Source organism: Tetrahymena thermophila, assembly GCF_000189635.1.
Source record: "Tetrahymena thermophila SB210 genomic scaffold scf_8254288, whole genome shotgun sequence".
In the NCBI taxonomy this organism is placed as follows: domain Eukaryota; phylum Ciliophora; class Oligohymenophorea; order Hymenostomatida; family Tetrahymenidae; genus Tetrahymena; species Tetrahymena thermophila.
This window is the reverse complement of record NW_002476124.1, coordinates 1-10913: the sequence shown is the minus strand read 5'-3', so window position 1 is coordinate 10913 and position 10913 is coordinate 1. Positions and strand designations below refer to the sequence as shown.

The following is a 10913-nucleotide window of genomic DNA, read 5'->3' as shown; positions in this document are numbered from 1 at the left end:
TATTCTAATTCAGATAAATTAAATAAGGAATTAAAATAATTTTTTTTAAATCTGCCCAAGTATATAGAAATAATCCAAAAATATGATTAAAGTTTGAAAAAAAATTTTATTGAATAAAAGAGAGAATAGCCTTAAAGCACTACAATTATCTCATAAGAGTCATAAATAACTTCTCAGTTATTAAATTTATAAGTTATTTGCATTTCTGATTAATAATTGTCTTGCTAATTTGAATAAAGAGGTGTTGAGAGATATGAATCCATCAAAGAAATTCTTAGTAGCAAATAAAAAAATGTGAACTTGCCAAATAAACAAGAAAAAAATATTGATGCTGATTCTGAGCAATTTTTAAGTTAAATATTTAAATTAGGTGATCATATCAACAGTGGAGGGGAGGCAGATATATTTACAAATAAATATGATGATAAAATAGCATATAGATTAATTTAATTAAATGAAGAGGAAGATCTAAATAGATAACTTAATGAATTATAAAGATTTAAGGAATTATAAGAATAAAATATTTTAAATGTAAATAGTTCTCATTTAATAAGCAATAAAGTTAAAAATACTATGTATATCATTTAAGTTATGTGCAAATGTTAAATGAGTCTAACAGATGAAATATTATCAAAAAAAGAATTTAGTCTTAGAGAAATTTTAAGATTTATTTCTACTGCTTTTCATTTATTGATTGTACTTAGATAAAAGTATATCTATCATTCAGATATTAAACCAGGAAATATCTTAAAAATTGATGATAATAATTACAAATTATCTGATTTTGGTGCTTCATAATAAGTTAATTTTAATGATCCTTTTTGTCCTTATATAATGTTTACACGTGGTTTTACACCATAAGATAGAGAGAAGAATTTACCTTTTTATCATGATATCTATTCTTTTGGTAAAACTATTCAGTGGTTATTTACATTGTTAAAAAATCGCTCAGAAATATTTGATCGTTTAGAAAAATTTATAAAAGAAATTTATAAAGATGATGATAATTCTATTAATGTAGATTGCTTTGAGTTGCCAATAAAATTTATAAATATTTTAATGGAATTCACTAATGATGAAGTTATTGAGGCATTCTTAGAGGAATATTTAAAATAGATAGAGAAATACTTAGTCATCAAGAAAGAAAATAAAGTATTTCAGTATGAATCATAATATTAATATGCTGAAATAGCTCTTTTGATTATTTCATAAAAAAGTCAAGATAACAGTTAGCAGAGTCAGTTAAATTCAATTAAATTAAAGGCACTGATAACTAAAAGTTATATTTTATGTAAGAGAAAACAATATGAAGAATCTCTCTAATGTATTAATGAAATTTTTAGAAAAGATTTTGAAGATGATAGTTAGTCAGAAATTCTAATAAAATCAATTACAATCGTAACTAAGATCTTAATAAAGCTAAATAATAAGACAAAATTATCTTTAGAAAATTAAAATAAACTGATTTAATTAATTAAATTAGTTAATATAGGTGAAGAATTTGATAAATTAAAAATAAAGACAATAGAGCTTCTCTTGCTAAAATCAAATGATATATATCTAATCTTTAGAGATTTTTATGATTCTCTAAAATAATAAGTTGAAAACTATGATTTTGATATGGTTTATAGGATAATTATCAAATTGATTAGGTATTTAAGAAAATAAAATTGTTATGACTAATCTCTTTACGAATTAATTTAATGTATTGAAGATGATAAAACGGATAGTGATTCTTATTACAAATAAAAATTACTAAAAGAAATGGGCTTATATCTTTACAAATTTCTTTTTTAATAAAATGAATAGCTGGACATTAAATTTTTTGTTAAATATGAAAAGGAAATTTTACTCTTACCATTAATTATTTTGAATTGCTTGAATAACATTAAGTTGAAATCAAATTTATAAATTTAATTTGATAAAAGTATTTGGAAATTATATTCAATATTTATAAAGCTATAAGAATTAAATATTTATAGCTTTGATGGATGCAAGGATATTTTAGATCATTTAGAAAAAAAATATTAAAATATAATGGTTAAAATAAAAAAAGATAACTAATTGCCATATAAAGAATATGCTTTATACAATAAACTTAATTACTATGAAAAGTATCTAAAAAGAAATAATATCAAAAGTTATTAGTGTTTTAATGAGGAAGAAATTAGATAAAAAGAAAAACAAATAATTTAATCTATAAGTCTTATTTAATAAACAATTATTATGGGTTACAAAGAAAATTAAAATGATACAAATAATGAGATATCTTAAAATCAAAAAGTAACAATCAGCTTACTTAATTTCATAGCATACTTTGAAAGCGAAGAAATAAGTCTAAATTATATAGGTTCTATGGAAAAATTCAATGAAGAGGTTGAATCATTTAATTCTTAGCTCAATTTTGACAATATAATACATTATAATCTAAAAAAGTAATTATTTAAATTAAAATCGTTTTACTTAAAAAGAAATTTAAATATATTTATTTTATTTAATTAATTTTCTTTTTTTATCAATATTTAATTTTAGTTATTTTTAACTACAATAAAGCTTGCATGAAAAAGAGAAGATTTTTCAAGAAATTAGGAATTTAAATGTTGAAATATTAAACAATAATGAATGTGAATATCAGTTTTATATTGAGAAGGAAGGATCTTTAAGTTTAAGAATATAGTAAAATTAAATAAATTTATGTTTTATTATTTATTGATTGCTCAAAGACATATTTATATTTTTAATTAAATAAAATATTATAGTGGAATTAGTGATTATAATAGCTTATTAAATAAACCAGGTTTTACTTTTCTTATATCAAATTTGAGAAAAGTACAAACTCTCAAATTAAAACTTGAGTAAGCAATTCTGTTTAAAGATTAAATTAATTTAAATATTATTAGTCTTTATAGTTTTAGAAAAGATATGTTTCATGAAGATTATACTTTCCGCGATAAATGGATGTTTTATTTTGAATTGCTTATGTAAGCTAAAATTCTAAATAATATCACTCAATTAACACTTGATTTTAGGTAATTAGTTTTTTTATATTAGATAGTTCACTCTTTTTTATTCTAAATTATATTTTAACTTTTCTTTCTTTTTTTTGCAAATATATAATAGATTTTTTTAATTTTGTTCATATTAAATGCCAAAATAATAGCAAGATGCTTAATTTTTTTCATACCACTTTTTAACTTTTTATGATATATATTTTTTAGTAATTAATTAAAAAATCTATTTTGATATTTTATAATTTAAAAATAAATAATTTTTTTGCTTATTTTAAAAATTATGTTTATTTTATTTTAATAATTTTAATAGTTACTTACCTGAAGACGACATAGATTATAATTTAAAAAACATATTTGAAGATTGTTAGATCATGTGCCCAAGAATTACTGAATTAAATTTTAACTTTGAATGGTAAATTTCATTCACTATTTCAAAACAAAATAACTAATTAATAAATGAATATAAATTAGTCTTTTAAATTAACAACTTAACTATTTAAAATTATTTTAAATAAAATGATAAAAATTTTTGTACTTATATTATAGCCAAAGCTATTTTAATAAAAAACCACGATATTGTTAAATTAAGCCATAATCAATCACAATAAATTTAAGATGATTTTAATAAATACTTAAATTTTAAATTAAATGAATTAACATTTATATAATATATAGGTTAGATAAAAGTCTTTATTAGAGTTTTATAAACATTTGTATGATTGCTAAAAGTTATAAAGAACTTACTTCATTAGAATTCAAATTAAAGTAGTTTCAATTTTTAATTTTTCTATTTACTTTAAATGTTAAAAATAATTCTTTTATATTAATTAAAAAAATATTTAAAATGCTAGGTTTAAAGATAAAGAAATATCTAAATATATTTATGATATTCTTAAACAAACATATGATGGTTAAGAGATTTCATTTAAATTTAAATGTGATTAAATATGCCTTAAGTAAATTATTGATATTAAAATTAATTTATGGATATAAATTAATAAATAAACCTTAATAATCATAGCGATAATATAAATACTAAAGGATTGAATATTCAAGATATTATTTATGATATTCAATGTGAAATGGACAGTCCAGAAGAATACATAGGAGAATATTCATTTTAACACTAATTTTAGCTAACTTAAAAAATTGATAAAGCGTAACAATTTTCTTTTATCTTACTTTTGTAAAATAATAGATTTATTGATTGCTTCCTTTTCTCATATATCACTTTTATTTGTTTGATAATTCTTATTTTCTTTTTCTTTTGAAAACCAAAAACTTTAGAGAAACAAAGTTATGCTATTAAATATCTGAGAAAACTGAAGAGTATCTTGATTAAAGCGAAAAGACTACTTAATTAAATAGAATTTCAAGGTAAAAATATATTTTTTTATTTTATTTTCATGTTAGTTAGACAGTAGATGAATCAATCTTTTTCTTTAATATATATATTTATTAAAATGAAATAAGCTAGCTATTTTTTTTACATTTAATAAATTTGCTCCTCTTTAAACGAAATTTTTTATAAAAATTTTAGTGTAAACAATTTTAGAAGTCAAAATCAATTAAAATAGATTACTCTATCAGAAGTATACATTAAGTAATATAATTTTTAAGTTCTTAATTCACAGTTATTTTGTTGATCTTTATAGATATTAATTTTAATTCTATTAAATAAATAATCAAATATTTTTAAATATGAATAGTTGGCAAAATGTTTAAAATATTATTGCTCAAAATATTGCTAAATACTTATCAACAAAATAATAAAGTTAATTCGACCTAAATCTATTGTAATATAAAAATATAATTTTTTTAAAATTAAATAATTATTATTTAATTACTGTAAAAATTCAAATATTAAGGTACTCCCTTATATTTTTATTCTCGAAATGTTATTTATATAAAACTTTAATTAGTTAACCTTATATTTTTTATAAAATAAATAAAAATAAGTGTTTAAGGTAGTTAATTATTTAATGAAGATTAATGTTTTAAAAATTGTGAATAAATCAATAAATATGTTTAAAATCATGGCCTTAGCTTGATGTAAATTAATTAACTAGTTTATTAGTTAATCTTTTGATTTATATTTTTTATTCAACATTTTTTTAGTGAAAATAAAGAGAGCAATAAAGAAAGTGAATAAAAGCAGAGTAATGGAATGGAATAATTAGATCTGTATTTAGAGTAATTTATTGCATAATCAATTCTTCATTAATTTTAATAAATTTATAGATTTAATTTCCTTTTGTCTTTATTTAAATTATTTTATTTATTTAAACTATTAAAAAAGTCTCAATACGATGTGTTCAGAGGAAGCCAAAGTTATTAAAAATATGCTGTTTAAGTTCAAAAATAATATCAAATTAAAAAATAACTCCAAGTAAAATTAATAATTATCAATAATATTCAATATTTTTCTCATTTTTTACTATTTCACATTTTAAAAATATAATAATAATTAAAATTAACAATTTTGATTTTTCAATTAGTTAATGCAAAATTTTTGATTTTGAAACTTTTATGAGTCCTTTAGATAAACCTGTAAACACATTCAAAATTGATCTATGCTAATCGTAATTTTCTTTAAATTTATCCCTTATTTTTTCATTATTTTTTGAACTAATATAATAAATAATTAAATATAATAGAGGAAAAAATATTTTTAAGATTGGAGCTTAAAAGATTGCTAATGCTTTAGCAAAGTGCTAAAATGCCACTAAATTAAATCTTTGCTTAAGGTTGAAATCATTAAATTATTTTTAAAAATTTTTTTAGATTTTTAATAATTTAAAAAAATTTACAAATATTTAAAAATAAATCTATTAGTAAAAGCTCTATAAATGATGAAAAAACTAAAATTATTACAAAAATTTTGGAAAAGTTTGAAGAAATAACTAAATTAAGTCTCAATTTATCGTATTCTTTTAATTTAAGCTTATATCTTATTGGTTTTTTTTAAATAATAAAACTATTTTATTATTATAGATTTACATAATTTAAATTAATTATTTTTGCATAGATAAAATTAAATTGGTATTTAAGGAGCTGAGTATATTTCAAACGCTATTAAACACTTTAGGAAGGCCATTTAATTAGATATTAATTTAAAGTAATTTAATATTTTACTCAATAAATAATTTATTTTTAACTTCTTTTCTTTTTTTATATTATTGAGAAAATATTAATTTAAATATTTAATTAATAGTTATAATGATATAAAAGAAAAAGGTGTTTAATGCATAGCCTATGCTTTATAAAATTGTCAAAATATTACCACATTTAATCTTTCCTTAAGGTTATTATCTATAATTTTAATTTTTTCATAATTCCTTAAAAATATAATTTGATTGTTTATATATTTTTCTTTATTTATTTTTAGTCAATAATTTTTTATATTCAAAAATTTAAATAAAATATAGCTAGTGTAAAAATTATGTATTAATTTAAAATTTTTAGTTATAATAAAATTGGTGTAGAGAGCATTAAAAATATTGCTAATTCATTGAAAATGTTGAAAAAGCTTACTTAGTTGCATCTTAATTTAAGGTAAGAATCTTATGACATGAAATATTTTATAATTAATCCTAATAATTTGATGAATAAATATTTATTTCCTCTATTTTTTTTCAAACATTATACTTTTTTAATCATAAATATTTATTATTTTTATAATAAATAGTAGTAATTAAATTGGTATAGATGGTACTAGTTATATCGCAGGTGTTTTGAATTATTGCAGTAATATTAACTAGCTAAGCATAGATTTAGGGTAATTTTCATTCAAATTTATGTTTATTTTCATTAAAACTATTTCTTATTTTTATTTGTAAATTTTTTCATATTTACTTTTTTTAAATTTAATTAGTTACAATGAAATTAAAGATGAAGGAGTAAATATTTTAGCTAGTGGTTTGGAAAAATGTGAAAACATGGCTGATCTAAAACTTGTTTTATAGTAGTTTTATTTAAAATTAAATAGATTTTTTTTATAAAAATTATTTTTTTAAAAAATTTTTTATATAAATTTTTGAATGACTTTGAAAACTTTTAAAATAAAAATTAATTTTGTTAGAGAAAATGATATTTCAAATGATGGTGCTAAGAATATTTCAAATGTTTTGAAAAGATGTAATGAAATCACTAGTTTAAATATTGATTTTTCGTAATTCATTTCTTAAAATTTATTTGACATATTTGAAATAAAATATATTTAAATAATTAAAATTAAATTAATAAAATTTTTTTATCTCAAAATTTAAATACTTGCTTATAACTTTATTCCATTTTTAGAGATAATAAAATCAATCGTGAAGGATTCAACAGTATCATAAACATTTTTTTTAAATGTTAAAAAATTACTCACTTAAGTCTTAAATTTCAGTAATTTTATTTATAATTTTTTTAAGTAAAAATAAATAAATTTTTATGAATCTTTGCATTGAAATTTATTTTTAAAAATCTATAAGAATCAAATCTTATTAAAATAAACTTGTTGGTTTTAAAAAAATTTATCTGAATACATCTTTAAATATTGAAAATAATGATGAACAATCCCGTAATATTACTTAATTTAGTCTTGATTTAAGGTAAAATTTATTTATCCTGCAAAAAATAATTTATTTCTTAATTATTTTAATTAATTTATTTCTTTTCTAAGTTTAAATAAAATTTTATTTAGTGGTAATGGAATCAGTCCTGAGTAAACTTAGAATATTACATATTTTCTAAAAAGGTGTAAAAATCTATAGAAATTCAATCTTAACTTGGAAGGTAATAATCTTGAAGATGGCCATATTTAAATAATAGCAAATTTCTTGTAAAATTGTCAAAGTCTCACTGAAGTAATTCTCAATTTAAGGTAGTTTTTTAAATTGGTTTGTTTAATATAAAAGTTTTTGTAATTAGTTTGAAATCTTATTTTTTAGCAAAAATAGAATTTCTGCAGAAGGAGCTCAGAGTATTGTTAATTCTTTGACTAAATGCTAAAATCTCACACTTTTAAATCTCGATCTTTTGTAATACTTTTGAATTTATTGTTTGATTTTTCTAAGTTAAAATATAAATAAAATATTTTTAAAGTTATAATAAAATTAAAATTTATAAGTAAACTCGAATATATGAGTGAAATTTCTAATATTTTTGTAGGTTCTTTGAAAAATAGTGAAAATATTAGTGAATTAAATCTTTAATTTTATTAACTTTTTTAGTTTTCATTTTTATTTTTTCAAAAAATAAATAAAATTAATTAATTACTTGATTGATTGATTATTTATGATTGAAAAGTAGTGTTGGGAATCGAAAGCTTAGATATTAAAAAAATGAATAGAAAAATAGAAACTATTTGATATTTGACAAACGATGTTCAATTTCCATTCATTTTATTGATATCGAAACTTTCAACCAACTCTGTTGAAAAGTTATTTTTATTATTTATTAAAAGTTTAATTATCTTATAAATAGTACACATTTCAATTTTCTCGCAGAAAATATTTGCAAAATGTTGAAACAATGTTAAAACCTTACTCAACTATCTCTTCGATTCAAGTAATTCTTTACTCAAACCTTTTGAATAATTTATTTTAAATATTTTAACTTGTTGTTAAATTTGTTAATTCTACTTTACTTTTTATACAATTTTTTTAAAAGTGCTTCGGATGTGAAATAAGATATCAAAAATCTTCCTATAAATTTTCAGAATCTCTCTGGTTAAATAGAAAAATTATAAAATCTTACTAGACTGGAACTATCTTTTTTGTATTTTCTTTTTTAATTTAATTTAACTTTTTGATTTATTAGATACATAAAAATCATACCAACTAACTAACTAACTTAACAATCTCATAAATTTTCTAAATTAAGGAGGGTATAAGAAAAAATATTAAAAATTAATAATTTGATGCCTTAAATTAAAACCTTAAAAATAAGTTTTCTGTTGCTTTTTTTTTGTAGATTTACCATTTTAAATTAAAAATACTTTAAATATTATTTTATTAGACGTCATAAAATTAATGATGAAGATGCTTATTATATCTCAAGAGATTTTGTGAAATGTTAAAACATTACTTAACTAAAACTTGATTTTAAGTAATCATTTTATTTAATTAATTATTTAGCTTTTACTATTTAAAATATTTTTGCTCTTTTATTTGATTTTATTAATTTTTGTAAAATTAAAATAATAATAAAGGAAGAATTCAATCAGAGATAAAGGAGCTTAAGAAATCGCAAGTGCTATTGAAAAATGTTAAAATATTACTAATTTAACTCTTATTTTGAGGTAAATTTTTTGAAATTTAAAAGAGAAAATAATAAAAAAACGAAATATTATTTTGTTAACTTAATTTAAAATTTCACTTACACATTTACTGGTATGAAATTAAATATATCTTTTATTTAGTAAGAATTGTATAAGAAACTAAGGAGCTCAAAGCATTTTAAATACTCTGGAAAAATGCAAAAATATTACTGAATTATATCTTGATTTAGAGTATTTTTTATTAATTTTATTTTATTAAATAAATATAAAAGAAATAACTCATATCTATATTTAAATATTTTTAAGTTCTTTAAATAAATCATTAAATTTTTGATTCATTTAAATTTTAGAAAGAATCAAATAAATTGGGAAGGAAATAATAATCTAAAAAACTCTTTAGAAAGAAGTCGACATATCATAAAATTAAATTATTTTTTTGAGTAAAATTCTTAAATTTACATCTTTTTGAAGTTTTATTTAATAAATTTTTAAAGCAATTATGATGGAAATGAATACTCAGTATGCTTTAAATGATGAATCTATTCAAACAAACAAAAAATTCCTCTTAATTTATCTGAAATATTATAATAGGCAAATATTTTAATAACTGTGCAAAAAATATTTTTATGTTTTGTTGAATTTTACTCCTGCTAATTTCTAACTTATATTTTTTTGTTAGAGTTAATTAATTAATTGATTAAAAAAGCTAGTCTAGCCTTAAAAAATAGATAAAATAAATTCTAATAAAAATACAGCAACTTGCAAAATATTAAACCCCATCCCTTGTAAAATTTTAGTTTTTTACTCAGTAAAAATAAATTAATAACAGAAATCATTAAAAAACAAAATATTTGTTTCTAGTATTAAATAAAAAAACTTACAGTATTTAAAAACCAAAAATCATACATAATCTTTACGTATATCTAATTTTGAATTTGTTTTTATATTCGGATGAAATATATTTTAAGCTTTAATTTATTCAAAAGCCACAAATTTTTAATTTGACTAGCCTTTTGATTTAAAGTGCTTTAATTTTATGTTAAATCTTTTCTTTTTTTGACCAACAAGAACTATTTTTTAAAATGATATTTATGTGTAAAAAGTTATTTATTAAAATAAAAAATAATAATCAATCATCTTATTCAATTTATAAAAATATTATAAAAAAATAAACATACTAACTTTTAACATTTTTAATTTATAAAAATATTTTTACTTATTAAAAAAAAATATAAACAAATCCAATTTATTACTAAAGATGAATAGTCAAAACCTTCATATTTTTGCAGTTGAGTATTTCTATTGATTTTAGTAAACTCTCGCAAGTACTAAAATTGTTAAATAAAAAATTTATAGAACAAGCATATAATTAAATTTTACTTTAACCAGCAAGAAAAATTTATTAACTATGGTAAACCTGAAATTGCTTTATCAAGTAAATAATAGCCTGAATTAGAAATTTTATTATTTCTTTATTATTTTTTTAATAAAATATTTTTTATTTAAATTTTAATTTAGATAAAGTTATTAAAAATGTAATCTTATCATTTGAATGTATTAAAATTTTAATTATTATCTAAATTTTTTATTATGATTTATAAATTAATCAATTTCCTTTTAACTTTTAGATAATATGA

General features: G+C 18.4%; 4 protein-coding genes across 4 annotated transcripts in view; all 4 read left to right on the top strand. All coding sequences in view use genetic code 6, as the record gives it.

Annotated features, from left to right (window-relative positions):
• TTHERM_001287956 (kinase domain protein) overlaps positions 1-1310 on the top strand; it is a gene marked incomplete at both ends in the record, with an annotated part of 1453 nt that extends 143 nt beyond the window's left edge. Inside the window, 3 exons of the mRNA XM_012800389.1 lie at positions 1-59; positions 194-1152; positions 1218-1310. The exon at positions 1-59 is cut by the window's left edge and continues 143 nt beyond it. Of these exons, the coding sequence (XP_012655843.1) occupies positions 1-59; positions 194-1152; positions 1218-1310 (1111 nt within the window). The remainder of the gene's footprint in view (positions 60-193; positions 1153-1217) is intronic.
• A 677-nt stretch (positions 1311-1987) lies between these two features.
• TTHERM_001287955 (hypothetical protein) lies at positions 1988-2824 on the top strand (the record flags this gene model as incomplete). Its single annotated transcript, XM_012800388.1, has 3 exons — positions 1988-2435; positions 2554-2676; positions 2760-2824. The coding sequence occupies 3 exons, from the start codon at positions 1988-1990 to the stop codon at positions 2822-2824; spliced, it is 636 nt and encodes a 211-aa protein (XP_012655842.1).
• A 558-nt stretch (positions 2825-3382) lies between these two features.
• TTHERM_001287954 (transmembrane protein, putative) lies at positions 3383-4282 on the top strand (the record flags this gene model as incomplete). Its single annotated transcript, XM_012800387.1, has 4 exons — positions 3383-3423; positions 3687-3776; positions 3863-3967; positions 4033-4282. 4 exons carry the CDS (start codon positions 3383-3385, stop codon positions 4280-4282), a joined length of 486 nt encoding a protein of 161 aa, XP_012655841.1.
• A 135-nt stretch (positions 4283-4417) lies between these two features.
• TTHERM_001287953 (kinase domain protein, putative) lies at positions 4418-9810 on the top strand (the record flags this gene model as incomplete). Its single annotated transcript, XM_012800386.1, has 25 exons — positions 4418-4614; positions 4721-4807; positions 4971-5063; positions 5130-5204; positions 5311-5400; positions 5510-5593; positions 5669-5758; positions 5847-5936; positions 6040-6129; positions 6226-6315; positions 6477-6566; positions 6700-6789; positions 6886-6975; positions 7093-7182; positions 7311-7400; positions 7487-7606; positions 7699-7878; positions 7946-8035; positions 8481-8564; positions 8667-8774; positions 9015-9104; positions 9208-9297; positions 9418-9507; positions 9627-9716; positions 9771-9810. The coding sequence occupies 25 exons, from the start codon at positions 4418-4420 to the stop codon at positions 9808-9810; spliced, it is 2418 nt and encodes an 805-aa protein (XP_012655840.1).
• Between the last annotated feature and the right edge of the window lie 1103 nt (positions 9811-10913).